The sequence below is a fragment of the Cervus canadensis genome, chromosome 27, assembly GCF_019320065.1.
Source record: "Cervus canadensis isolate Bull #8, Minnesota chromosome 27, ASM1932006v1, whole genome shotgun sequence".
In the NCBI taxonomy this organism is placed as follows: domain Eukaryota; kingdom Metazoa; phylum Chordata; class Mammalia; order Artiodactyla; family Cervidae; genus Cervus; species Cervus canadensis.
This window is the reverse complement of record NC_057412.1, coordinates 51,663,922-51,689,774: the sequence shown is the minus strand read 5'-3', so window position 1 is coordinate 51,689,774 and position 25,853 is coordinate 51,663,922. Positions and strand designations below refer to the sequence as shown.

The window sequence follows — 25,853 nt, the reverse complement described above, 5'->3', positions numbered from 1 at the left end:
TTCAAGCCTAATTTGGTTTTCATGTAGCTGCTCCTGCTTCAGTTTGCTCTTGGAGCAGAATCTCCTAAGACATAAATATTGTCATGTTTTATGAAAAAAAAAACATAAGATAGTGTTCTACCGCACATATTTTGGGAAATGGAAAGTGAAGGGAAGGAAACAAATTGCTTTACTACAAGACTTTCTCAGTGCCTTTAATCTGCCAGAATGAATTGTGAATCTCTGCAGATATAGTGGAGGTAGGGGAAGGCAGATACAGTCCACAGCACACACATTTTCCTAAAACTCATTTGACCACGGGGTGCCTTTTTTCTCAGAAGATTTCTAGCAACTAGTTTTTTACTGAGCATATTTTGAAATACATCGATCAGTGTTTTATTTTTGCCTTCCCCTAACAATAGTGGACATGTTTGTGGCCGTTTTGCCTAGCAGCACTAGCGCAGAGCTCCAAGTTAATTCTGGTGTTTGTGTGTGTTCCGTCTCTCAGGCATGTTCGGCTCTTTGTGACCCCATGGACTGTGGCCCAGCAGGCTCCTCTGTCCACGGGATTTTCCCAGCAAAAATACTGGAGTGGGTTGCCATTTCCTTCTCCAGGGGAGTTCCTAGTGAGTTTTGGTAAATGAAGAGAAAAACTCAGCCTGACAAAGCTCTGGGTCACAATTGTGCTAAAAGGGTATTAACACACAACTGTCTCCAAGAAGTTACTGGAAATGATGTGACTGCGGCCCGTCCACACCGCTGTGAGCCTTTACAGCAGTGACCCAGAAGTCCCAAAGCAGGGGCTCCGCACCTGACGTCCGCAACCACAGACTGCCGGTAAGATCTGGAGAGGGCAGATGCTGTATAAACCAGGTTTATCTGCAAAAGAATAGCAAAGATGTCTGAAGTCTCCCAAACTTGGCTTCGTTGCACAGTACCCAGCATTCTATAGGTCCAAGCTCTGACAGTTAGCAAGGAGAAAAGCCAGGCTCAAACTAAAGGCTTCTAATCCCAAACCCATGCATTATTCTTTGAACTAAAATAATTTATTACTTCCTGTATCAGAGTTACTGTCATTCTGCTGTTGGTTAAAATTAATCAGCTACCTTTATTCATTTATTGCTGTCTTTAGACACCCTAATCAAGCCTAACTTCAGAATTATGCTACTCCAATAGTAAATTTTCCCCACAATGAGTAAAATTCCTTTAAGAACATTTTCAAAGTGTTTGACCCAATCTCTTCTATCAACGTACACCATGGAAAATGTATATTCTCAAGGACACATTCCTAAATTAGCCGCTAGAGGGCGAGTAGTACCCATGGTAGGGTCTTACATCTCCCTTCAGAACTCTCTAGTTTTTAGGAATTTTTTTTTTTTTTAACACCATAAATGGATCTCAAAAAGTGAGCTACTTCAATCAACTGGCATGGTGTGCCCTTACTTAGCATTTCTAAAACCAATTTCTTCTACCAAGTCTTTCCCTGTATTCCCCTTCCTACATAGTAGCAAAATCACCTACCTAACCTACCAGATTCTCTTGATGAAGGTGAAAGAGGAGAGTGGAAAAGCTGGCTTAAAACTCAACATTCAAAAAACTAAGATTATGGCATCTGGTTCTATTACTTCATGGCAAATGGATGGGGAAACAATGGAAACAGTAACGGACTTTATTTTCTTGGTCTCCAAAATCACTGCAGATAGTGACTGCAGCCATGAAATTAAAAGATACTTGCTCCTCGAAAGAAAAGCTATGACCAACCTATACAGCATATTAAAAAGCAGAGACATTACTTTGCCAACAAAGGTCCATCTAGTCAAAGTTATGGTTTTTCCAGTAGTCATGTATGGATGTGAGAATTGGACCATAAAGAAGGCTGAGTGCCGAAGAATTGATGCTTTTGAACTGTGGTGTTGGAGAAGACTCTTGAGAGTCCCTAGGACTGCAAGGAGATCAAACCAGTCAATCCTGAAGGAAATCAATCCTGAATATTCATTGGAAGGACTAATGCTGAAGCTGAAGCTCCAATACTTTGGCTACCTGATGTGAAGAACCAATTCATTAGAGAAGACCCTGATGCTGGGAAAGGTTGAAGGCAGGAGAAGGGGAAAACAGAGGACGAAATGGTTGGATGGCATTACCAACTCAATGGACGTGAGTTTGAACAAGCTGTGGGAGATGGTGATGGACAAGGAAGCCTGGAGTGCTGCAGTCCATGGGGTCGCAAAGAGTCAGACACGAGCGAACAACAAATGGCCCATGAGAAAAACACAAAACTCCCCAAACCTTAGAAATAATACAGCATCATGGAAAAATATGATCCACGGAGTTTAAATTCACTATGCAACACGGAACATGTTACCTTGGCCTACTGAGCTTCCTTTCCCCCGCCTCCTTCTCTCTTTTTTATTCTGTAAAGAGGTGATAAAAAATACCTACTTCTTTGGGTGGGATGATAAATAGTTATAATTAAATGGGTTGAGCACAGTACTAACTATACAAACAGGGTCTACACAAAGTCAGCATTGAGTCTGCAGGAGGCCAGGGAGGGTTGCTTTGAGAAAGAGGTTTTTTGGATGGGTCATGAATGACGGGTGGAATTTCATTCCCTAGAGGCTGGACAGAAAGGTTTAGGTCCAAAGTGAGTAACATGAGAAATCAGAGCCACCAGATACGTCAGCGCAACGGTTATTCATAACAAGCAACAATTGCCTTATTTCACAAAGTTTCTGTGGGAGAGAGTGGTGAAAAATGAGACTGGGATGACCAGGGACAGATCTAGAAGTATTTGCCTGCCATTCTTCAGAATCAGTATGTTATCCTTATGCCAAAGGAGAAATGTTATTGTTCAAGGATCACTCCAGCGGTAGAGAGGAATGATTTTGGGTGGGGATGGAGGAATACTGCCTGGGATTGGAAACAAATTTTAAGGAGATTTAAAAAGAATGCCTCTCTCTTTGGGCTAATTGGAGAGATAATTGATGTTTAGGAAAGGCCATGATAGATATTTTTCTGTTTGACCAGTTATACTTCTGGGAACTCAGCAAAGGAAATAATCAGAGACACACAGCTTACCTGGTGGTTTTGTTATAACATTGTAATAGCAAAAATAGGAAACAACTTAAATATCTAATAAAAGGGGACTTGCCAGCTTCAAAGTTATCAAAATTTATGTTTTTTTCTAAAGACTACGTACTCACATAGAAACATGCAATATTAAGAAGAAAAAGTCAGATTATAAAACTGAATATTTAGTAATACTCTAGTTCTGTGCTATATCCTATGTCTGTGTGGTCCAAAATCAGAAGAGGCTCTATCTCTGGAGATTGCATTAAAGGAGATTTTATTTTTTTAATACTTTTTCTAAATTTTATAAATGTTTACAATAAATATGAATTAGTTCTATAATAGGAAAAATGGGTTTTTTTTAAGTGAAGAGATGCCAATGTATCAGTGTTGAAATAAATGTGTATGGATCACAGAATTAATCAGTATGCATGTAATTTCTGTACTAGGAGGCATTTTAAAGCTCACCTGATACAATTACTTTATTTTATAGATAAGAAAAACTGAAGTGCAGGAAGTCCTTTCTTTTTATTTTCAGTAGGAAAAAAAAGAAATAATTTGATAAAATAGCAATTTTATCTTACAGCCATGATGAGCTAAATCCCACGTTTTCCTGAGTTCTTCCTTCTGCCCCCGTCCCTCCCCACTGGCCTCACCTTCCCCAGCCTCTCCCAGCTCCGCCATCACCTCACCACTTGCTGCACAGTGCGCGCCACTGACAGAAATTCCCTGGACTCCTTCTGTCGGTATTCAGGAAGAAACTCAATGTTGGTGATGCGAAACATCCCAGCAAAGTAAAAAGCATCTCTGCTTTCTGTCTCGCCTGTAAGACAGGAGGGAAGGTGGTCAGGAGGCTTTCCCACCTGTGTGGTGGTGAGGCATGTTCTATGTCTGTATCACCGTTCTAAAATGATTTTATTTTAGACAATTTTGTATTTTACTGTTCATAGCCTGAGAAGCTCTAAATGTATTTTACAACATCTCTTCCATCAGTGGTAACCATCATAGCCCTTTATATTCTAATCTTTCTATCATCTTCTGGCAAATGCTTAAGATTAAGAATTTAAGGTCACAGACCTCTTTGACTTTATGTCTGTCCTAGAGTCACTAAATAAGGACTTTTGATAGCTCAGTTGGTAGAGTCCACTTGGTTCAATTTCTGGGTCAGGAAGATCCACTGGAAAAGGGATAGGCTACCCACTCCAGTATTCTTGGGCTTCCTTTGTGGCTCAGCTGGTAAAGAATCCACCTGCAATGCGGGAGCCCTGGGTTCGATTCCTGGGTCAGGAAGATCCCCTGGTGAAGGGAAAAGCTACCCACTCCAGTATTCTGGCCTGGAAAATTCCATAGACTGTATAGTCCATGGGGTCACAAAGAGTCTGACAAATGAGCAACTTTCACTTTCAGAGTCACTAAGGGGCCAAAAACAGAGCATAGACAATGTTCACGTCTTGAGTCTGTGGCAGGTAAGGAGATGAGAAACGTTCACTGCCAAGCTCTGGGGCGCTGTGAGCACAGCGGGTGAAGAGGGAAGGGCTCCCCCCGCTGACTTCGCTGAGCCCCAAGTCTCTCACCCCTTTCTGACTTTTGTGGATGATGCCCCGGGTGCTAGGCCAATCTTTAGCTCTGGGAAATTCATGGAGAGCTTATTCACAAAGTGTGGTCTTCAGTCCAGTGTCAAATAACTGCTGCTCAAAGATTCTGTCCAAGGAGGACCACAGGAGGGGGTATCATTCAGGCCAGAAACTGCTGCCAAGACAGACAAAGATATTGCCATGTTTGAGATGCCTTCAGGTCCCTAAGACTAGCCCAGGGAGATGACGGACTCTCTTTTCAGACTTTCATTTTTGTTACAAGGTTTCACTGCTGTGAGCATCACCCCCAGGCTCTCATGGCCATGGTATATTTCTTTCCTGAGACACATGTCCCATGGTATCAGAACTGTCTGAATTTCTGTCTTTCTAAATGAACAGTAAATTTTTTTTGTCCCTCAGCCCCTAACATAGGGTAGTGAGTGCCTGACTTAGATTTCAAGCTCAATAAATGTTGGTGGGAAGGAAGGGGAGAGAAAAAGAGAGAATAGTCTCTCTTAGTACAATGCCCAATGCCTGGAAATGCTAAATAAGTGAAGGCTGAATTAAAACAAGGTGCAACCAGGACTTCCTTGATGGTCCAGTGGTTAAGAATCTGCCTTGCAATGCAGGGGACACAGGTTCAATCCCTGGTCGGGGAACTAGAATTCCACATGCCCACTTGCCACAGCTACTGAGCCAGCACACCACAATCAGAGAGTCTGTGTGCCACAACAGAAGGTCGTGAATGATGCAACAGTGATTGCCATGCATGCCACAACTGAGACCAGACACAGCGGAATAAATATTAAAAAAAAAAAAAGAAGGTGCAACCTGTGTGAAGGTTGGGGAGCCACCGCCCTGTAGTGAGGCTGAGGAGGGTGGGGGAGGGGCCAGAGGCCTGAGCTCCTGTCCTAAATTTGTTCTTTCAAGTTATGAAGCTGAGCCTCCTAAAACTGAATTCCTCTGCAGAGTTTAGGACTCACCTTTCTGTCCAAAACTCTCTTCCCTTTCTTGTCCTACAGCTGCTCACCTCAAAGAAAAGAGGGAACTGAGCCAGAGCAGGACCCTGGGGGGCCCTTCTGGGTACAGAAGCCTTTCTGTTTTCCCCATTTCTTTTTTGTAGGAAAAAGGGTTCATCCTCCCAGACCTTTCCTGAGTTACAAAAGGTAGATTCAAACAGTTACCAGTTAGAAATGAAGGAATGCAGAAACAAAGGAAATGTGGTCATGCAACAACAGTGCAGCGATAAAGCAGAGGCCTGGCTCCTCCTCAAGGGACATGCATCACGTCGGGGGCATGTGTGATTTCCTCGGTTCTGTCTTGTCACAGCAAAAATGTGAAGCGACGAACCAGTGTTACCACCCTCAGACGGGCCAGTGTCACAGCTCCATGTTACAGCTCAGTTTTATTTAGAAAATAAAGGAAAATACATCCTCGAGGCATGAGGGCTTGCCAACCCAAGAGACACAAAGAGAGGAGATAGAGAGAGAGCCCCTGACTCTTTGGCTCCTCTTTTTATATGTTTCTTCTCCTCCCCCTGAGTGCCTATGTAAATTGGGCTAGCCAAGAGTGCTGTTTGCTCTACCTGAGGTCCTCACTCCAGTCCTCGGACCTTCCTTTGTTCTGTTTTCATGGGCTTTTCCCTTCCTTGTCTCTTAGCCACCACCATTCTGGACTGCTTTTTCCTATTCTAACTACCTAGCAATCACAATCTGATCTATATCTTTGAGTTCTTCTATAGGAACTGAGGCCCCCAAACAGGTGGTGAATGGTGACTTCAGGCTGAGCACAAACACATGGACTCCAGACTGGGTTGAACCAGAAAGCTGAGATTGAAACAGATTCAACCTGAAGGTTGTGATTTCTGACATGCCATCCTGTTATCTCACCACCAACCATCAGAAGAACGTCACACACCCCTCAGCCCACATTCACAAAATTTTCATTTAAAACCTCTTCCTTGAAGACCATCAGGGAGTTAGCATCTTTTGAGCATGAGCTGCCCATTCTCCTTGCTTGGCTCATAAAATAAACCTTTCTTACTCCAAATTCTGACATTTCAATTTGATTGGCTTCACTGTGAGTTGGGCACATGAACTTGGGTTCAACAACAGTTATGTAACCTTGGACAAACCACTTTGCCTGATTAGGCCTCTTGTATAAAGAAACATTTGTTTCTGTTTCTGATTTTACCAAGAAAGTCATTCTTAGGTGTTTCTTCTTCTTTTTTTTTTTTCTGTTACAGATTCTTAAAATTTAAATGAAAGCTATGGTTTCATCTAGAAGTTTATACACATCCTTCTTCTATCCGTAAGTATTCGAGGGATAAACAATGCAAGAGAGTTCAGTTTAGCCAGCTTACATTTATCTAACTCTTCAGCTCAGGTCAACATACAATCCCTGCTTGTGAAACTGAGCAGGACCCTGTGGGGCCCTCTTAGGCACAAAAGCCTTTCTGTGTCCCCAGTTTTCTTATTTTTAAAAACCAGGGAAATAAAGGGATGCTGAAACAAGGAAACAATCAGCTATCGTCCAGGATCCTGGTTCTTTTGCAGGAACCACCCATACAGATGGAGGATGCTAACTTCAGGCTAAGCACAGGAATCCTTAAATACCACCCTGTTAGCTCACCAACCAGTTAAAAGATAGTTGTACACCCAGCAGTCCTCACTCCAGATTTTACCTGTAATAACGTCTCCCCCCAAACCATCGGGGAGTTTAGAACATGAGTGACCCATTCTCCTTGCTGAGCCCTGAAATAAATCTCTCTCTGCTCCAACCTCCAATATTATGGTTTATTTGGCCTCACTGTGCATTGAGCAAGCTTGCATTCAACAACAAATGGTCTTCCAGATGAGCTGTCCACCTCATTTCTGTTAAAAAAATGGAATGTTTTTTAAAAACATGGAAATTTTCTGTTGCTCCAGTGGTTAGGACTACATGCTCTCACTGCTGATGGACAGAGATTGAACTCTGGAAATAAAATCCTACAAGCTTCAAGGTGCATCCAAAAAAAACCAGCAACAGCAACAACAAATTCACAAGCCCCAAATGGAGTCTTTTGCCCCCATGACTTCAAATCAAGACTTAATTGCAGGACTTCTCTCGTGGCGCAGTGGATAAGAATCTGACTGACAGTGCAGGGGACACAGGTTTGATCCCTAGTCTGGGAAGATGCGACATGCCCTGCCCATGCGCCACAACTACTAAAGCCCATTCACCCTAGAGCAGCGACGAGAAACCACCGCAGTGAGAAGCCCCCTTCCCCCAATCTCAAGAGAAAGCCTGCACAAAGAGACAGAGACCCAGCACAGCCAAAAAATAAATTAAAAAATAATAATAAATAAATAAAATTGTAAAGAAAAAGGCTTAATTGCAGTTTCACTCTCTCCCAGGAATGTGACCTTTAAATAGGCAATTTGAAATTTCCTGAACAACACTAGAGAGGCAAGCTGCATGATAAAGACCCCTGTTCCCCCAAGATCTGAGGGCCTGCCCAGAAACAATCCTGTCTTTTCTTTTGCTAATAGCCTCCTTGCCCCACCTTCCTTCTGCCTATAAAACCTTCCATTTTGTTCACCAGCTCCAAGGTTTTTATTTACTATTAAATAAAATAATATTTATTGATTTATTTGCTATTATTTACTTTTTCTTGCTAGTATTTACCATTTACTATTTTAATGACTATTAATAGATGGGATGCTGTGATTCATGAGCAACTGCATAAAGCCAGTTGTATCACTAGATTTACTTGGTTGAATTTTTGTTTTTTAACATTTTTCAAGGGCACCCTCCATGCTCAGATTTCATGTATCAAAGCTAATCTCTGTTGTTCATCAAACAATTCTCTCTTATTCATATCTTTTTTCCTTTCCTCGTAGTAGCCTGTCTTTCTGAATGCCCTTCTCTGATGTTCAGACAACCAACAAATTACCTCATCATAGTGACGTCCCAGAGCTTTATACCAATGTGCTGCTGCCGCTGCTAAGTCACTTCAGTCGTGTCCGACTCTGTGCGACCCCATAGGTAGCAGCCCACCAGGCTCCCCTGTCCCTGGGATTCTCCAGGCAAGAACACTGGAGTGGGTTGCCATTTCCTTCTCCAATGCATGAAAGTGAAAAGTGAAAGTGAAGTCTCTTAGTCATGTCCAACTCTTAGGGTCCCCATGGACTGCAACCCACCAGGCTCCTCTGTCCATGGGATTTTCCAGGCAAGAGTACTGGAGTGGGGTGCCATTGCCTTTTCCGACGAATGTGCTAGGCAATGCAAATACATCAGTTTAGGGCTGACAGAGAACCAATGGGAAATAAGTTGGTTTGCTCTGGGATGGGGCTGTGTGTCTTGTGTTTGTCTTAATTGCTCATTGACTTGACAGCCTCCGCTAGTCTGTAAAGACAGATTCTTTCCTGTCTACCACTCTGTTCCATGTCTTTCACAGGGTCCAGCTCATAGTGGGCACTCCCAAGTTGTGTCAAATGAATTTTCAGAAGCCAGTTCATGAAGCCTTATCTAGACTCGATCCCTGAACAGGTTGTTGGATGCCTCCCTTCTGTGACTGCAAAGTAATTGCTTAAGAAAAAAAAACAAAAAATCAATCCTCACTGCCTCTCCAGCACTGAGCTGTGAGTTTTTTGAAAGTAGAAAATGCATCTGTGAGCTTTTTAAAAGTAGGAGATGCATCTTGCTGTGCCTGATATCTTACATGGTGCCACACAAATCATAGGGGATCAATTTCTATATATAATTGACCTGAACTGCTCAAGACAATATTCATTAATTCTTTGCCTATAATCTAGTTTTCCAATCAAATTTTAATATCCTTGAGAGTATCTTGTATTAAATAGAATAATGTGTAGAGTGGGAAGTCCAGCATAAATCAATAAATGCTATAGCTACTGAGCTGCTTGGGTAACTACTCTCTAAGGAAGAACTTAGTTATTACTCCTATCCAAAAGCATCAGTAAGATTGACAAAACCATAATCAACTGGATAAACGACATAAAAACAAAGAAGAGAAAGGTGTATTGGTAAACTGAAGTTCAGGGAGCTGGAACCATGAGGTTGCCTAGCAACAGGCCTGAGTGGGTAGATGAGGAAATAAACAGCTTAGCATTCCATTCATTTTTCACAGCTAAAAATGCGTTACATTTCTGAACCAGTCAAAAGCTCCCAAGCCTTTTCCTCAGCTCTTCTCATTCTGGCATCTCTGCTCCTCTGGGAAGAAAGCAGTGGTGGTAAAATAAGAAATGAGAAAGACAGTTCTGGCTTCTTCCTTAAAACCTCAACAGTTTTGCAAATGGCTTTCAGTCTGAGAAGTAAGAAGATTCTATCAGAAACACCCAGGGGCAGAGGGGGCCTGCACTGCAATAGAACCCTCAGGGCAAGCCCTGACACCGAAGTGCGAGGGATTTCAACTCACGGATGTAGAGCCACAGCAGTGTCCAGGCTGTGACCGCTAGGAGGAACAAAAATGCTGTGAAGAGGATGATTTTGTTTTGGACGTTCCAAAAGGGCGCTTTCTTCTTGAGTTGCTTCTCGGGTTTGGCTCTGGCGATGGGTTTTCTCGGAGGTCGTCTCCCTGGCAACTTCCCTGGGGCGCTGACCACCTGCACTGAGATATTGGATATCTTCAAAAGAACGAAAGATGTGTTAACAATCAGAAGTAGTCTCGGGCTTAAACGCAACCACTCAGTCAGGAGAATCTTAGTGCTAAAAGGCCTGCATAAGTCACATGGTTTACAGAAGCAACAACTTGCACTGAATCACACAATTAAGACCAATCAGAAAAAAACAAAAACAAAAAATAGACAGTATGTGAACTCCAGTGAAATTGTATCCAGGTTCTCCCACAAACTCTCCAACTCTGCTAAATAGATGCTAGAGAGGATAGACCTGAATTTTATGTAGTGAAGACCAGGGCAGACAGTTAGGATTCTATGTGGTTTGATTCATGAGTCCACATCTCTGGGGATGTGTGTGTTTGCAATATATATAGCTTTTCTCCCACAATCAGTGTCTTCTAGGCTGAGGCAGGATTGACAGTAAGAACAGAAGTGAGTCCCTCAGAGAAACGAATTGATTTCCGAATTATGGCTTCATGAACCGGTGCTGGTGATACCAAGCAGGACTCTGTGGGGTTCCCGGACACAAAACCTGTTCTGTGTCCCCCATTTCTTGATTACAGGAAATGGGCTTCATTCAGCCTCCATTACCTTTCCTGAGTTCCAACGAGCAGGTTCAAACTGTTGCTAACTAGGGAAGGGTGGATGCAGAGACAAAGGAGGAGCAATAGTCCAGCCTTGAGTCAGAGTCTTGGTTCTTCATCAAGGGATACACATAACAATATTTTTAAGCCATTTTGCAGATACTGACTGCAGATAATGATGCTGACTCCCACTTACCTCACCACCAGTTAATCAGAAGGTGGCCCACAAACTGGTCATAACCTCTTTGAACCATTACTATAAAATTTCTCACTACCGTCTCCAGATTGGGACACACAATTCTGAGGACATTAGCCCACTGTGGCTCCTTTTGACTAACAAAGCAATAAAGCTATTTTTTTCTACTTCACCTAAAAACTGTCACTGAAAATCAATTCTTTGTCCAAGTACAGAGGCTGGGTTTGGCTTCAGTAAACAGAAAATTTCAGAATGATTCTCTTGTTTTGTTGTAGCCAAATGCTCCGGGAAGCAAACTCACTCAGAAGGACAGAGTGGATAGCGGAGTGCAGTTTATTACACTGGCGGGTCCTAGGCAGAGTTTCCTCTTTAGCCAGGGATCCTGACAGACTTTCGTGAAAACCTTACATACCTTAAGTGTACGTGCTCAAGACCCCATCCCCAAATTCCTTAAACCTAGCCTGGAAAATGTTAAAGGGAGATGCAGTCAGGTCACAGCCATGATTCATAGTCAGAAGGGTCAGCTGTTTATACGCTGTAGCCTACACCAGTCGGTGCCATAAAGATTACAGAGGTGATTGACGGCATAGGGGGTTATTGCATTCTTTCTGACTATGGGAAATCTTCATATGGAACCTGGTGTTTATCAGTCCGGGAGGCCTGTTCCGCTGTAGGTATGTTATCTCCATGGCTACCAGGCACATAGTCCAAAGTTCACTGAAAATGCACCTAGGCGCATAGTCCAAAGTTCACTGGGAATGTAAGATGGAGTTTCCTTCTTCTTCAAGATGGGGCCAGCCCCACCCTGTTCCTTTCCTCCTTCAGTCTGTGTAGCGATAAAGGACAGGGGTCAAGTGCTTATTTTACCATCACCTCACAGGCATGCTCTAGAAGTCAGTGACTGGACTGAACAATAATTCGGTTTCTCAATCACAAATGAAAAAATGATAAAAAATAAATAAATAAATAAACAATGAAATACGAGACTTATGTTAGATTAGAAAATTACCAGTTTTAGCACAATGACATACAAAGTGTTGTGTGCAACAGGGGGAAGAAGTATATTATTTAACTCTTTGCCCTCCTCTTTTTTTTCTCCTCTACCCTCTGTCATTTGATGCTGTGAATTCTTTAATAATGTAAGTGAGAGTTCAGCTTCTTTGAAGGAGAGATTTATACATGTCAAGGTAACTAAACATCAATGATGAAATAACTTTTAACCACACATTCTTTTAAAGGCAAGAATGTGGAACACCCAGGTTAAAGAAATAATTCCCCTTTCTAGCTCTCCTCTAAGAGTGTTCTCATTCTCTCTTACTCTCTCTCACTGTTCCCTACAAAATACAAGTCTTCCAGTCTTTAATCCTACCAATTAATGGGATAATGTGTGGCCAAGAACATTCTAAATTATTCATGGCTCCCTCATTCTTTGTGCCAAACACTCTTGTCAACCCCTGGAGTGAAATGTAGCTTGTATGCTTCCCAGTGAAATTGAACTAGACCAGAGTTCATCTAATGTGTTGTTCTGTAGGACTGAGGATGGTGTTTCTAAAAAGAAAACATTCTGTTATAGGCTGAGTTGACTATGGTGTCAAGTTTCGTTAAAATATACCCCCAAGAAGTAAAAAAGAAAAACATAGAGAAGTTCTAGACCATGATGAACTAAAAAGGCCAAAGTTGGGTCTTTTTAAGTGCGGGAACACATTACAGGCAGTCTCAGTTAGCCCTGATTAAATTTTAAAATGGAATTTGTATAGAGATCAGTACAATTTCCCTGGAGTTTTATAAAAACAGCTGCAAATCAATTACCAAGTGTAGCACTTTAAAACAAGCTCATATTTGTAAAGTCCATTAAGTACCAAAGGAAGGTTAAGTATTTTATTATTGTTTCCTTCATTTTTGTAAAGTGACTCAGTCTCATTTTACTAACAAGGTCAACAATAAATGGCATTCAAGTAACAGAGAAGGTTTCTCACAATGTACTTACATTCACATCAACAGGTTTGGATGAAATATCACTGTTTTCTTTGTCCATTTCTAGGTGTTCTGTAGGTGAACATCCAGAGGTGCCTCAAAGCCAGCTTTTCAGCCTCTTACATTCCCGCTTGAGAAGAACTGGTTGCCATATTCGAGCTAGCTAGAGGAACGGAATCAATTTACCTCCACCAGGTCCAGTTCAGAAACTGAAGCCGCCTCATTGCTATATAGTGAATGTTAAAGGGACCTAGCAGAGAGCTTCGCAAATCCAAACTAAAGGCTTCTTAATATTTCTCTGAATCAGGCCTCCTAGAGCCCAGCCTCAAGGCAAGTTTGCCTTAGGAGGATACAATCCAACAACCCCCAGATATTTACAAGTCTTTTGAATGTTTGCCTACATCTACAAAGGAATATTAAGAGGTCTAACTTCTAACCCTCAGCATTGCTTCTTAGAAATCCCCACACTGCCCAGGGGAGGGAGAAATGCACAAAGGAGGTCAATTGTATGGTGATGCGTAGTGATTAGACTTAGGATCATGACCCCTTTTGTAATGTATATAAATATCAATTTATAATGTTGTACACCTGAAATTATATAATGTTTCATGCTAGTTTTGCCTCAATTGAAAAAAAAAAAAAGAGGGACTTCCCTGGTGGTCCAGTGGCTAAGATTCACCCTCCCAATGCAGGAGGCTCAGGAGCTAGACTCCACTTGCCACAACTAAGAATTTATTTTGCCTACAGCAACTAAAGATTCCAAGTGCCACAACTAAGATCCAGAGCAGCCAAATAAATATTTAAAAAAAAAAATTCTTCTCCACCCACACACATACACATTTCTCTTGCTGGCATCTCATACCAACTCCAGAAGCCTCACTTTCTAATTCTGCTCTCAGCTTTCTAGCTACACTCTTTAAAAATCCCTATTCAAGAGGTTTTTTGGTTTCCTTTTATACTTCCTCTCCTCTTGCAGTCCTCAGAAAACCCAAGCCCTTCCTGATGAAAGTCCCCTGTTTCCATCTCTCCTATTCTTCCCCAGGTCAACCTGAATTAGAGTCAAGGTAGGAAAGGAGAGTGATTTCGAGGGTGGGATAAGGCTCACACGCTGTCTCTCGTCCCTGTGAAACAGGCGTGCTTCCCTCTGGGCAGTGGGCATCAGTGGAAATTTGATTGATCGCCCTTTAAAGGCTGATCTGGACACAACTCTGTGTCATTTGGGGATGGTCATCAGAAAGCAAGTGAGAAACCGCCTGCTGAAAGGGGTGGAAGCTAGCTGAGTAAAGCCGGACAAACAAATTATATCATGTTGTACACATTTGCTTCCTGGCTTTTTTATTTATTACTAACAGTGATGAAATGACTAATAATGCTTTAGGCTTTATAATGGTAAGACAGGGACATTTTTAACTGAAGTCCTTTTTAATTGCCTGTCCTTTTTGTATTTATTTCCTATATTTTTAGAACTACTCATTTCACATATATAAGTAAAATATATGTCTTAGGCAGTGGCCACTGAAAAGACCGTCTCCTTGAGAATCAAACTTTAGACAGTCTCTTCTGAGCCCTCTTTATGGCCAGGCCTCATTCTGGGATCCTTACCTCATCTGCCTACCCAACTGTAGAAAGAATCCTGCTGTCAACATGGAGAAAATCCCACTACCTTGGTTTCTGATTACCCTTGATAGCTGATTAAGTTCCTCAATCTCTACCTTTGATGGACAGTCTTTGGCCTGCCTTTAGCAAGAATCCCTTGACATTTGAGGTTTCTTCTTAGTAATTTTCTATCCACCGATACCCTCACCCTGTTCATTTGCTATCTTTGGGGCTTCCTGGGTGGCTCAGCGGCAAAGAATCCACCTGTCAGTGCTGGAAACTCAACTTCTATCCCCGGGTCAGGAAGATCCCCTGGAGAAGGAAACGGCAATGCACTCCAGTATTCTTGCCTGAAAGATCTCAAGGACGGAGGAGCCTGGCGGGCTACCATCTATGGGGTTGCAAAGAGTCCAACATAACAGTAACTAAGCAACAACAAAAACCAGCTGTCTTTATTCAATCTGGAATTGAGCTAAGTTCTACTCTGAAGTCTCTTCCCCCTGTTACACCATTCTCTTTGAATAGAATTCTTTCTACTATATGTTTGAAACACGAAGAATGGGAAGGGGCAGCAAATCATAGGAGGTTGCACTATATGCACAGAATTTTAAAACAATCATAAAACCAACTACAGGCTGATATTTTAAATCTCTGTTTGCCGAAAGTTCTAAATAATGTCAGTGATAAAATACTCTTCTCTGAAAAAAAAAATCTTTGTTGTAAATTCTAAACAATTGCTTCCATTACAATTAAGTTTTAATAATATATATATAAACTTCAAATGGAGTGTTTTTATTATTCATTATTTAATAAATAAGGAATGCTATATAGAAGTTAATTTGAAGAACTCCCATTTGTGTGAAAGTGAACGTGTTAGTCATTCAGTCTTGTCCCACTCTTTGCGACCCCACAGCTATACGTTCAGGCTCCTCTGTCCATGAGACTCTCCAGGCAAGTATACTGGAGTGAGTTGCCATTTCCTTCTCTAGGGGATCTTCCTTGACCCAGGAATCAAACCTGGGTCTCCTGCATTACAGGCAAATTCTCTACCCATTTGTATAGTTGGCCCCAAACACAAAAGGACTCTATTAAACATGTTCGTTTTGGAAGTAAGTTTCTAATACTTTGGAATCACTTGAACTCACCTGGGGCAGAATTTTCACATTTCGGCATTTCAGTCCTGAATATTCATTGGAAGGACTGATGCCGAAGCTGGAACTCCAGTACTTTGGCCACCTGATGGAAAGAACTAACTCATTTGAAAAGACCCTGATGCTGGGAAAGACTGAAAGCAGGAGGAGAAGGAGACGACGGAGGATGAGGTGGTTGGATGGCATCACCAACTCGATGGACATGAGTTTGAGCAAGCTCTGGGAGTTGGTGATGGACAGGGAGGCCTGGCATGCTGCAGTCCATGGGGTCACAAAGAGTCAGACATGACTGACTGACTGAACTGACAGACTGACTGGTGCAGAATTCTTGCTTCCAAAAACCTCTGTGGGACTACCAGTTCCTGCACTTAGAGAGACTATTCAAATAAGCAATAATAGAACAATGATTGTAAAGATGAAAAAACAGAACTGCAACTATTTCATATCTGTTACTTTCATGTGATCATTCAAAATTAATTTATATTTAAAATGTAAAGCAAGAGTATGAACTGAATGTAAGCTGCAAGGTATAATATTTTATATATAATATTTTGTATGCAATATTTATTTTGGTAATTTTATTTTTGCTAGCAAAAGTACACAAAATCAAATAAACCTTTTCACTCTTTTTTCCTAGATATTATTATTATTCATTTTATTTCATGACTATTACAGAAAATGTGTTCATTGTATTAAGACAAGGCTTGTTTAAAAACAGCCCCCTACAGGTGGACAGATATATGATAAAGCAAGTATAAAAAATACAAATGTTGGAATCTAGATGTGGTTATATGCATTTACACTACAGATTCCTTTCAACTATATTCTGAAACTTTTCTTGATTAAATATTGGAGAGAAAATTTTCATCTCCAGGAGTCAAAACTCTAGATAAACCACTGGTTTTGCGAGGTAACAGCAAAGGCACCTGGGGTACAGGGTAAGGTCTTGGTGAATGAGCTTTCACTCATCTCCTTTTGCCTTTATTAGCATGGAGATTCTGGTGCAAAAATCCCTTCAATTTCTAGAACATACTGCCAAAAACAATCACAATGGCCAGATGTAGGTTGGTGCTTGAAACAGCTTCAAAAAGAGTGAAGAGATTTCTTTTCTTTCCCAGGAACAAAGATCCTTTTGCTGAGGGAAGTGAGGCAGGTGTCTGCCCACTGGCTGGTGAGCAGATAGTGTGTTGAGACCTGATAGGAGGAGAAACATCTCCACATTGGATTCCACAGTGATTGTGAGGAGCACATAACTCAACACATCAATTCATCACATGAAAATATTTGCAGTGCTTCAAACTTTGGCCTCAAGATGAGCTTAGCATGGTAGGGCCAAGTAATCCATCTAACAAGAGCAAGACTCTAAACCCCTGGCACAGAAGGCTCTTACCAGGGAGTAGGTGTGGGGTGGTGGCACTTCCATCCTTGCCTAACCAGAGGAGAGGCCAGTTGTCTGGAAACCAATAAAGTTCATTTCTGCTACTCTGACAAAACGTGGTCCACTGGAGAAGCGAATGGCAAGCCACGTCAGTATTCTTGCCTTGAGAATCCCATGAACAGTATGAAAAGGCAAAAAGAGGACACTGAAAGATGAACTCCCCAGGTCGGTGGGTGCACAATATGCTACTGGAGATCAGTGGAGAAATAACTCCAGAAAGAATGAAGGGATGGAGCCAAAGCAAAAACAATACCCAGTTGTGGATGTGACTGGTGATGGAAGCAAGGTCCGATGCTGTAAAGAGCAATATTGCATAGGAACCTGGAACGTTAGGTCCGTGAATCAAGGCAAACTGGAAGTGGTCAAACAGGAGATGGCAAGAGTGAACATTGACATTTTAGGAATCAGTGAACTAAAATGGACTGGAATGGGTGAATTTAACTCAGATGACCATTATATCTACTACTGTGGGCAAGAATCCCTTAGAAGAAATGGAGTAGTCATCATAGTCAACAGAAGAGTCCAAAATGCAGTCCTTGGATGCAATATCAAAAATGACAGAAGGATCTCTGTTCATTTCCAAGGCAAACTATTCAATATCACAGTAATCCAAGTCTATGCCCTGACCAGTAATGCTGAAGAAGCTGAAGCTGAATGGTTCTATGAAGACCTACAAGACCTTCTAGAACTAACACCCAAAAAGATATCCTTTTCATTATAGGGGGCTGGAATGAAAAAGTAGGAAGTAAAGAAATACCTGAAATAATAGGCAAATTTGGCCTTGGAGTACAGAATGAAGCAGGGCAAAGGCTAATAGAGCTTTGCCAAGAGAACGCACTGGTCATAGCAAACACCCTCTTCCAACAACACAGGAGAAGATTCTACACATGAACATCACCAGATGGTCAATACTGAAATCCAATTGATTCTGTTCTTTGCAGCCCAAGATGAAGGAGCTCTATACAGTCAGCAAAATCAAGGCCAGGAGCTAACTGTGGTTCAGATCATGAACCACATGATCACGATCAACTCCTTATTGCCAAATTCAGACTTATATTGAAGAAAGTAGGGGAAACCAATAGACCATTCAGGTATGACCTAAATCAAATCCCTTACGATCATACAGTGAAGTGAGAAATAGATTCAAGCAATTAGATCTGATAGACAGAGTGCCCAAAGAACTATGGACAGAAGTTCGTGACATTGTACAGGAGGCAGGGATCAAGACCATCCCCAAGAAGAAGAAATGCAAAAAGGCAAAATGTTGTCTGAGAAGACCTTACAAATAGCTGTGAAAAGAAGAGAAGCAAAAGGCAAAGGAGAAAAGGAAAGATATACCCATTTGAATGCAGAGTTCCAAAGAATAGCGGTTCATGGGGTCGCAAAGAGTCGGACATGACTGAGTGACTGAACTGAACTGAAAGAATAGCAAGGAGAAATAAGAAAGCCTTCCTCAGGGATCAATGCAAAGAAATAGAGGAAAACAACAGAATGGGAAAGACTAGAGATCTCTTGGAGAAAATTAGAGATACCAAGGGAACATTTCATGCAAAGATAGGCTCAATAAAGAACAGAAATGGTAGGGACCTAACAGAAGCAGAAGATATTAAGAAGAGGTACCAAGAATACACAGAAGAACTACACAAAAAAGATCTTCATGACCCAGATAATCAGGATGGTGTGATCACTCACCTAGAGCCAGACATCCTGGAATGAGAAGTAAAGTGGGCCTTAGGAAGCATCACTACAAAGACAGTGGAAGTGATAGAATTCCAGTTGAGCTATTTCAGATCCTAAAAGGTGATGCTGTGAAAATGCTGCACTCAGTATGTCAGCAAATTTGGAAAATTCTCCAAGCCACACTTCAATTGTACATGAACTGTGAGCTTCCAGATGTTCAAGCTGGATTTAGAAAAGGCAGAGGAACCAGAGATCAAACTGCCAACATTTGCTGGATCATTGAAAAAGCAAAAGAGTTCCAGAAAAACATCTACTTCTGCTTTACTGACTATGCAAAAGCCTTTGACTGTGGATCACAGCAAACTGTGGAAAATTCTTAAAGAGATGGAAATACCAGATCATCTGACCTACCTCTTGAGAAATCTGTATGCAGGTCAGGAAGCAACAGTTAGAACTGGACATGAAACAACAGACTGGTTCTAAATTGGGAAAGGTGTATTTCAAGGCTGTATATTGTCACCCAGCTTATTTAACTTATATGCAGAGTACATCATGAGAAATGCTGGGCTGGATGAAGCACAAGCTGGAATCAAGATTGCTGGGAGAAATATCAATAACCTCAGATATGCAGATGACTTCATCCTTATGGCAGAAAGCAAAGAAGAACTAAAGAGCCTCTTGATGAAAGTCAAAGATGAGAATGAAAAAGTTGGCTTAAAGCTCAACATTCAGAAAACTAAGATCATGGCATCTGGTCCCATCACTTCATGGTAAAGAGATGAGCAACTGTGGAAAGAGTGACAGACTTTATTTTTTTGTTCTCCAAAATCACTGCAGATGGTGACTGCAGCCATGAAATTAAAAGATGCTTACTCCTTGGAAGAAAAGTTATGACCAACCTAGACAGCATATTCAAAAGCAGAGACATTACTTTGCCAACAAAGGACTATATAATCAAAGCTATGGTTTTTCCAGTAGTTATGTATGGATGTGAGAGTTGGACTATAAAGAAAGCTGAGCACTGAAGAATTGATGCTTTTGAACTACGGTGTTGGAGAAGACTCTTGAGAGTCCCTTGGATTGCAAGGAGATCAAACTAGTCCATGCTAAAGGAAATCAGTCCTGAATATTCCTTGGAAGGACTGATGCTGAAGCTGAAACTCCAGTACTTTGGCCACCTGATGTGAAGAACTGACTCATTGGAAAATTCCCTGATGCTGGGAAAGATTGAAGGGATGACAGAGGATGAGATGGTTGGATGGCATCACTGACTTGATGGACATGAGTTTGAGTAAACTCTGGGAGTTGGTGTTGGACAGGGAGGCCTCGTGTGCTGCAGTCCATGGGGTCACAGAGAGTTGGACACGACTGAGTGACTGAACTGCACTTAGGATCCACTTCCCTCCATTATGACCAATGGCCACGTGCAAAGTCGCTATCTGATCATCACTTACCACCAAAGGGAGTGAATTCTGAGCAAACACAAGGTTGCCCAGGAGCCTGGAAAGTCAGCCAGCCACTTAACACTATCCCTCCTAGAGTCCTGTAATAAAGGAGACCAGAGTGATCCTAGCTTCTCCTCTCCTGCTGACTCACAGGGAGCCTGATAGTAATTCTTTATATAGCATCATATAGATCTTTGTTAAAAATGAAGTGATGTGGAACATCTTAGAGAACCCCTAGATCTGTATCATTGTAGTATCTCCTTAATAAGTTTTCCTCCTCTGGGCTCATCCCTTCCATGTGTTTGGCATTACTAAATACATCTTTCTAAAATAACTCTCCAGTGTCACCTCCATCTTTGACAATGGCAGCCAGATCTTCTGTTGTTTAGCCCCCTAGCCTGATATTCAAGATTTTCCTCAGCGTGGTACCAGACTACTTTTAGCCTGTCAGATCATGCAGTTTCAGCATTTATTCCTCCATTTATTCACCCATCCTTCTGTTAACTCAACACTTATTGCACGCCTACTATATGATAGATGCCAAATATTTTTCAAGTGAATAAACTATATCTCTGCCCTTAGAAAGCTCTCAATAGAGTTTGATATTGAAACTCCAACTAGAAATCTTAACTTATCTACTTAAAAATTAATTGCAGTATATAGTGGAACTATATGTGGATTTGTTCTGTATTTTCCAAGTCTCGTGTAAATGTGCTATACTTTCATAATTTGAAAAACATTTTAAAGCAAAAAAAAAGCTCTCAATAGAGGAGGCTACAACATTATGTAATAAATTCTATCAAAGACGTGTCCAAAAAATGCCCTAGAATCATAGTGGAGGCTGATATCAGCAGTCCTCTCCTCTCAATCTTGCTGTGTCCTGCCTCCCGCCCCGGTCCACATGACCTTATTCAAGTCTTTGCCACTTCCAATAGCCTACTTTTCTACCTACTTTTTCACCCCAGCCCATAGCACTCTCTTCTTCCCCTAACTCATAATCTTCATTGTGCATACCAGTACTTGAGACTTAAATATTGTTAGAATAATCCATCAAACACTACTTTGTAGCATCTCTCAATGTTGTCTTGTTGATTATTTAGCTTATCATCTGTATATTCTGTCTCCAAGCTCCTTGACCTCATACTAAGCAGTCACATCTGCAATGACCCTATTTCCAAATAAGGTCATGTTCTGAGGTTATAGGAGTTCAAACTTCAACTTATCTTCTGAAATAAATTACACAAACCCAAAACACCCTGCAAGTTCTGAGGAATGGAAGGGACTCTTGGAGGGCAGTCACTCTCAACAGAGTAAACTTGCTTTCAAGTTTTGCAAGTGGACAGTATTGCAAAAATTCTAAAGCCTGGTCATAGTCTGCAGAAGCTGCAGGTGGCGTTCTAACCATGTTCCCTAGGTGTTATCCTGAACCTTGCCAGGTTCTTCTGATTCCTTTTCCCTCTCTGATGAGGAGGGGGAAGTATAGGACAGTATGACCTAGTCGTGATCCAGGAGGAGCTGTTAGTACATCATCCATGATCAGTCATATCAATACCAGGGATGAATGTTCAGACAAGACTGTCCTGCATCAGACCAGTAACAGGAGGATAAGGAGGTAGATGGCCACTGTGACTTTTCTTTCTGGTTCAGTGGATATATTAGAGACCTCTTTTCTCTTTTAAGTTTGTGCTATAAAGAGTACTCATTTCAGCAGAAACATGTGGTTGGGCTAAGGGGAACTGAGTAAACTAGCCCGGAAATCATTCTATAGCATATCCCTCACCGGATAAAGCCTAAAGAGTCAGATTTGCCCAAGCTGGCAAATGACACTGTCACAGAAAGCGATGAACACATTGAGCTGGTAGAGTTCTGGCTTGCTATAGGCACTGAATCAACTCAATGTTTGAGGAAGGAAGGAATCTCCTGTACTAAAAAGTATTGATTTTGGAAATTATGCAAAGGTCACTGGAATACAAAGGAATTCTTTACTTTAGAACAGTTCTAAAAATGAGGTGAATCAGATTGAAAGGATAAGATTGGGGAAATGACACAATGATGACAAATGAGAACAATTAGGATAAAAAGTATGAAAGAAAACAATGGAAACAAAAAAGCATGTGGCATAGGGCAGGGAGGAGGAAAAGGAGAAATAAAAACAAGAGGGGAAGAAAGCAAAGGTATAGGAGCAACTAACACATTTTAATGTGTATTCCATGGCATAATTTGGCCTGGAGAACACTTCTTTTCAGCAGAGCCATGGCCTACCCTGCTTTCTTTAGGATTAGCTTGTCTACCAATTTCATCTCTCTCATGCTGTCCAATGCTCCAAGTTCCTTTGGAGTTTAGCCCTTGGCATTCCAACTTCCCCATGGGCTGTGTGCATGTTTCTGAAATCTGAAATACATACTGTTAGACTATTTGCTCATTATCATAATCATTCACAATTAGAGACCCCAACATATGAAAAATCCCTCATTAAATGTTCTGGTCATTTCTATCAAATAACAGATGCCCGGGAGCACAACTAAGATTAAAATGTAAACATCACTGATGTGGTTTAAAAAAAAAAATAGACCTACCCTCCCAAACCCTCCACCCCCAAGAGAGAAGTATTTCTCAACTGAATTAGACACTTACTCCTAAAAAAATGGTTTGGCTCTCCAACAGTTTTCACCTTGAGGGAATTTATACCGTGATGAAGCAGGGTTTTTGCCCTTCAGTTACAAACTGTAGGTTCAGATTTTGTTCCAGCCAGCACATACAATGTCTGTTGTGGTTTCTGTAGCATTCAATACTAATTTTTTTTTCAATCATTTCTGGTATTTCAATGTGATTAAGCTGACCTACTTAATCACAATGATACCCTAAAACTTCAGGGTACCCGGTAGATAGGCATTTATTTGCCAAAATGTAGCCTGCCTGTCACATTGTTTCTGATCTCATCTAAAGAGTTCTATCCTCTTCCCAGGCAGCTCAGTGATACAGAATCCACCTGCCAATGCGCAAGATGCAGGAGATGCAGGTTTAATCCCTGGGTGGGGAAGATTCCCCTGGAGGGAGAAATAGCAAGCCACTCCAGTATTCTTGCCTGGAAAATTCCATGGAAAAAGGAGCCTGGCTGGCTGCAGTCCATGGGACTGCAAAGAGTCAGAGGTAACTGAACACAGCCTGGCAGATTAAAATAACTGTGCAGTGTGGCTGTGAGTGTTCATCGGGACGCGGGAGCCTTCAGCGGGATTTTACTCCCGTTCCCAGCAGGCTAAGTGCTTCTGACTTATTGGGATGACTGCTGCTGTCCTCTCACTTCTCGTCAAGCATAAAGGGCATATGAACGGATGTCTCTGCTAAGTGATCACTCAGTGCCTCAATTTGCTGCAATGGACCGGAAAGGGTTTTATCTTAAAAAGAGTTTTTGCACTTCTTTCACAAATTGTATGTCACTAGAAGTCCTGACAGTGCCAACAGACACTGACCTACGGCTGCCAAATCTCCTTTCTCAAGATATAGTCTCTTCAGCCTCACTGATAAAAATGCCTTAGTTTCTGCACAAACCAACAAAGAATGGAATCTGTCCACTGGGCTGGCATCAGATCAGGAGAGCCGCTGCTCTCCACATCATCCAGAGCCACGAGGAAGGACTTCTCAGGTGGGGGGCGCTACTTCCCGATGCTCCCTAAAATAAACCCGCATCAACTGAGGGAGTCTGTTCCTTTGGAACACCTTGAGTGTGGCATGGAGCCTGACACCTAGTAGACGCTCAGTAAATCTTAGCTAACATAGTAAGTACTAATTAATAACATCTGATTACTGTGAATTAATGAATACAACATTACCAAAGACCTAGTTTCTCTAAGCTTACCCCTTTTACCACAGAGGGGAGACTAGTTTTCTTCTCAAAATTAGTTTTTGTGCCCAAACAGAATGCCTCTTTCACCTTACCCTAATCCTTGCCCTAATTAAAAGATGCCAAAGAAAAAATTTTACATAATTTTACAGAGCTTTGCAGGAATAATTCTGATGAAGAACCACAGGTTAAAAAAATAATAATTGTAGATTAAACTTTCATACATAAAACAAGCTACCTTTAGCGTTGGTTACTTGTATACACAAGTGTGCTCCAAATTCAGGAAGGATTTAAGCACTTCTTTCAATCAGAACCCAGGAAATCATATCTGTTCTTTCCTGAATTACAAACAGGTGAGCTCTTCACTGTGCATTTCTACCAGGGGAAAATGAAATGTTAGTCAAATATGGGACCACATCTTCACTTGTGTTTCCCCCGAGCCTAAGAGTGTGTTTAGGATGGAGAAGGCAATATTGACATAATTCATAAAACCTTGGAATCATAATGCTCAGGGTTCAAATTCTAGTCCCCATTTACAACTATGTGACCCCATTCGGCCTCTCTAATCCTCACTTTCCTGACCTGGGAAGTCTTGTCAATACTCCCCTTGCAGGTTCATTATACATGTTAGAGGAGATGAATTATATCGTTCAACATTTAGTAGGTGCTCAGTAAGTATCTTTCAAGTGAAATTCCCCGGGATCATTAATTTCCTCTTCAGTTGTTCCGAAGCAAGAGTTCCGCTCTCACAGAGTTTCTCATTTTGCAATTTGTGTGAGCCAAGCTCATCACAAGGGTGATACAGTGTTCTCCCAAGGGATTATTGTCCCGAGAATGTTCCAAGGATGGCTCTTTAGCTTTTCCGACAGAGGGCCGTTTCAATGTCTGTTTCATTAAATAAAGGTCAGCAGGGCAATATTCACCATAAACCTGTTTGAACCAGAGTGAGTTGTACCCTTGCCCTTCAAAACGGCCTTACATTCTCAGCTCAGGGCCATGAAAGTTGACATATTCATTTTGAGAATATATTATAGGCTCATTGCCAAATCGGAACTTTAATTTTTCTGAATGACAAATCAATTAAACACATTTTGCTTTAATTCTCTTGCCTAAGACATCCAAGCTGAATTCTGGAAACAATTTCTGTTCTGGTGCCATATTTTGGATTTTTTTTTTTTCCAGTTGACGCTTCTGTTTTTACCAACCATGTCTACTTCAAAGTCATTAATAAGCATGAACAGCTCATGGATTTAATGTGGTCTTTGGAAGAAATGAAAAATGCTGGGATTTGGAGCAAGGACCCAGCAGTCATAAAACTCCTTTGAAGCTGCTGAGAAAGAACAACAAGTTCCTTGTAGGCAGACAATGTTTTTCAGAATATTCACAAATAGATTTTTAAAGTGCTAATGCTGATGAGAGTGTAGAGAAATGGCCTCACTTACCTTTTACAGGTGAATGCAAACTGGTACTATAGGTATAATTTGACCATATTAACCCAAAATGGGTATTTAGCATCTAGGAAATTATCCTAAGGAAATGATCATAAAGATACATCTATATAATTGGGGGGGGGGTGCTTCCCTTGTGGCTCAGCTGGTAAAGACTCTGCCTGCAATACGGGAGACCTGGGTTTGATCCCTGGGTTGGGAAGATCCCCTGGAGAAGGGAAAGGCTATCCACTCCAGTATCCTGGCCTGGAGAATTCCAT

The 25,853-nt window shown here is 41.5% G+C and overlaps 1 protein-coding gene across 1 annotated transcript in view; it reads right to left on the bottom strand.

Moving 5' to 3' along the window:
- The window catches only part of TMPRSS7 (transmembrane serine protease 7), a 45,756-nt gene extending 32,144 nt beyond the window's left edge, over window positions 1–13,612 (bottom strand). The window contains exons 1-4 of the mRNA XM_043448867.1: window positions 13,008–13,612; window positions 10,039–10,246; window positions 3,738–3,868; window positions 791–858 (exon numbers count right to left, since the gene is read on the bottom strand). Of these exons, the coding sequence (XP_043304802.1) occupies window positions 791–858; window positions 3,738–3,868; window positions 10,039–10,246; window positions 13,008–13,055 (455 nt within the window). The 5' untranslated portion in view covers window positions 13,056–13,612. The remainder of the gene's footprint in view (window positions 1–790; window positions 859–3,737; window positions 3,869–10,038; window positions 10,247–13,007) is intronic.
- Between the last annotated feature and the right edge of the window lie 12,241 nt (window positions 13,613–25,853).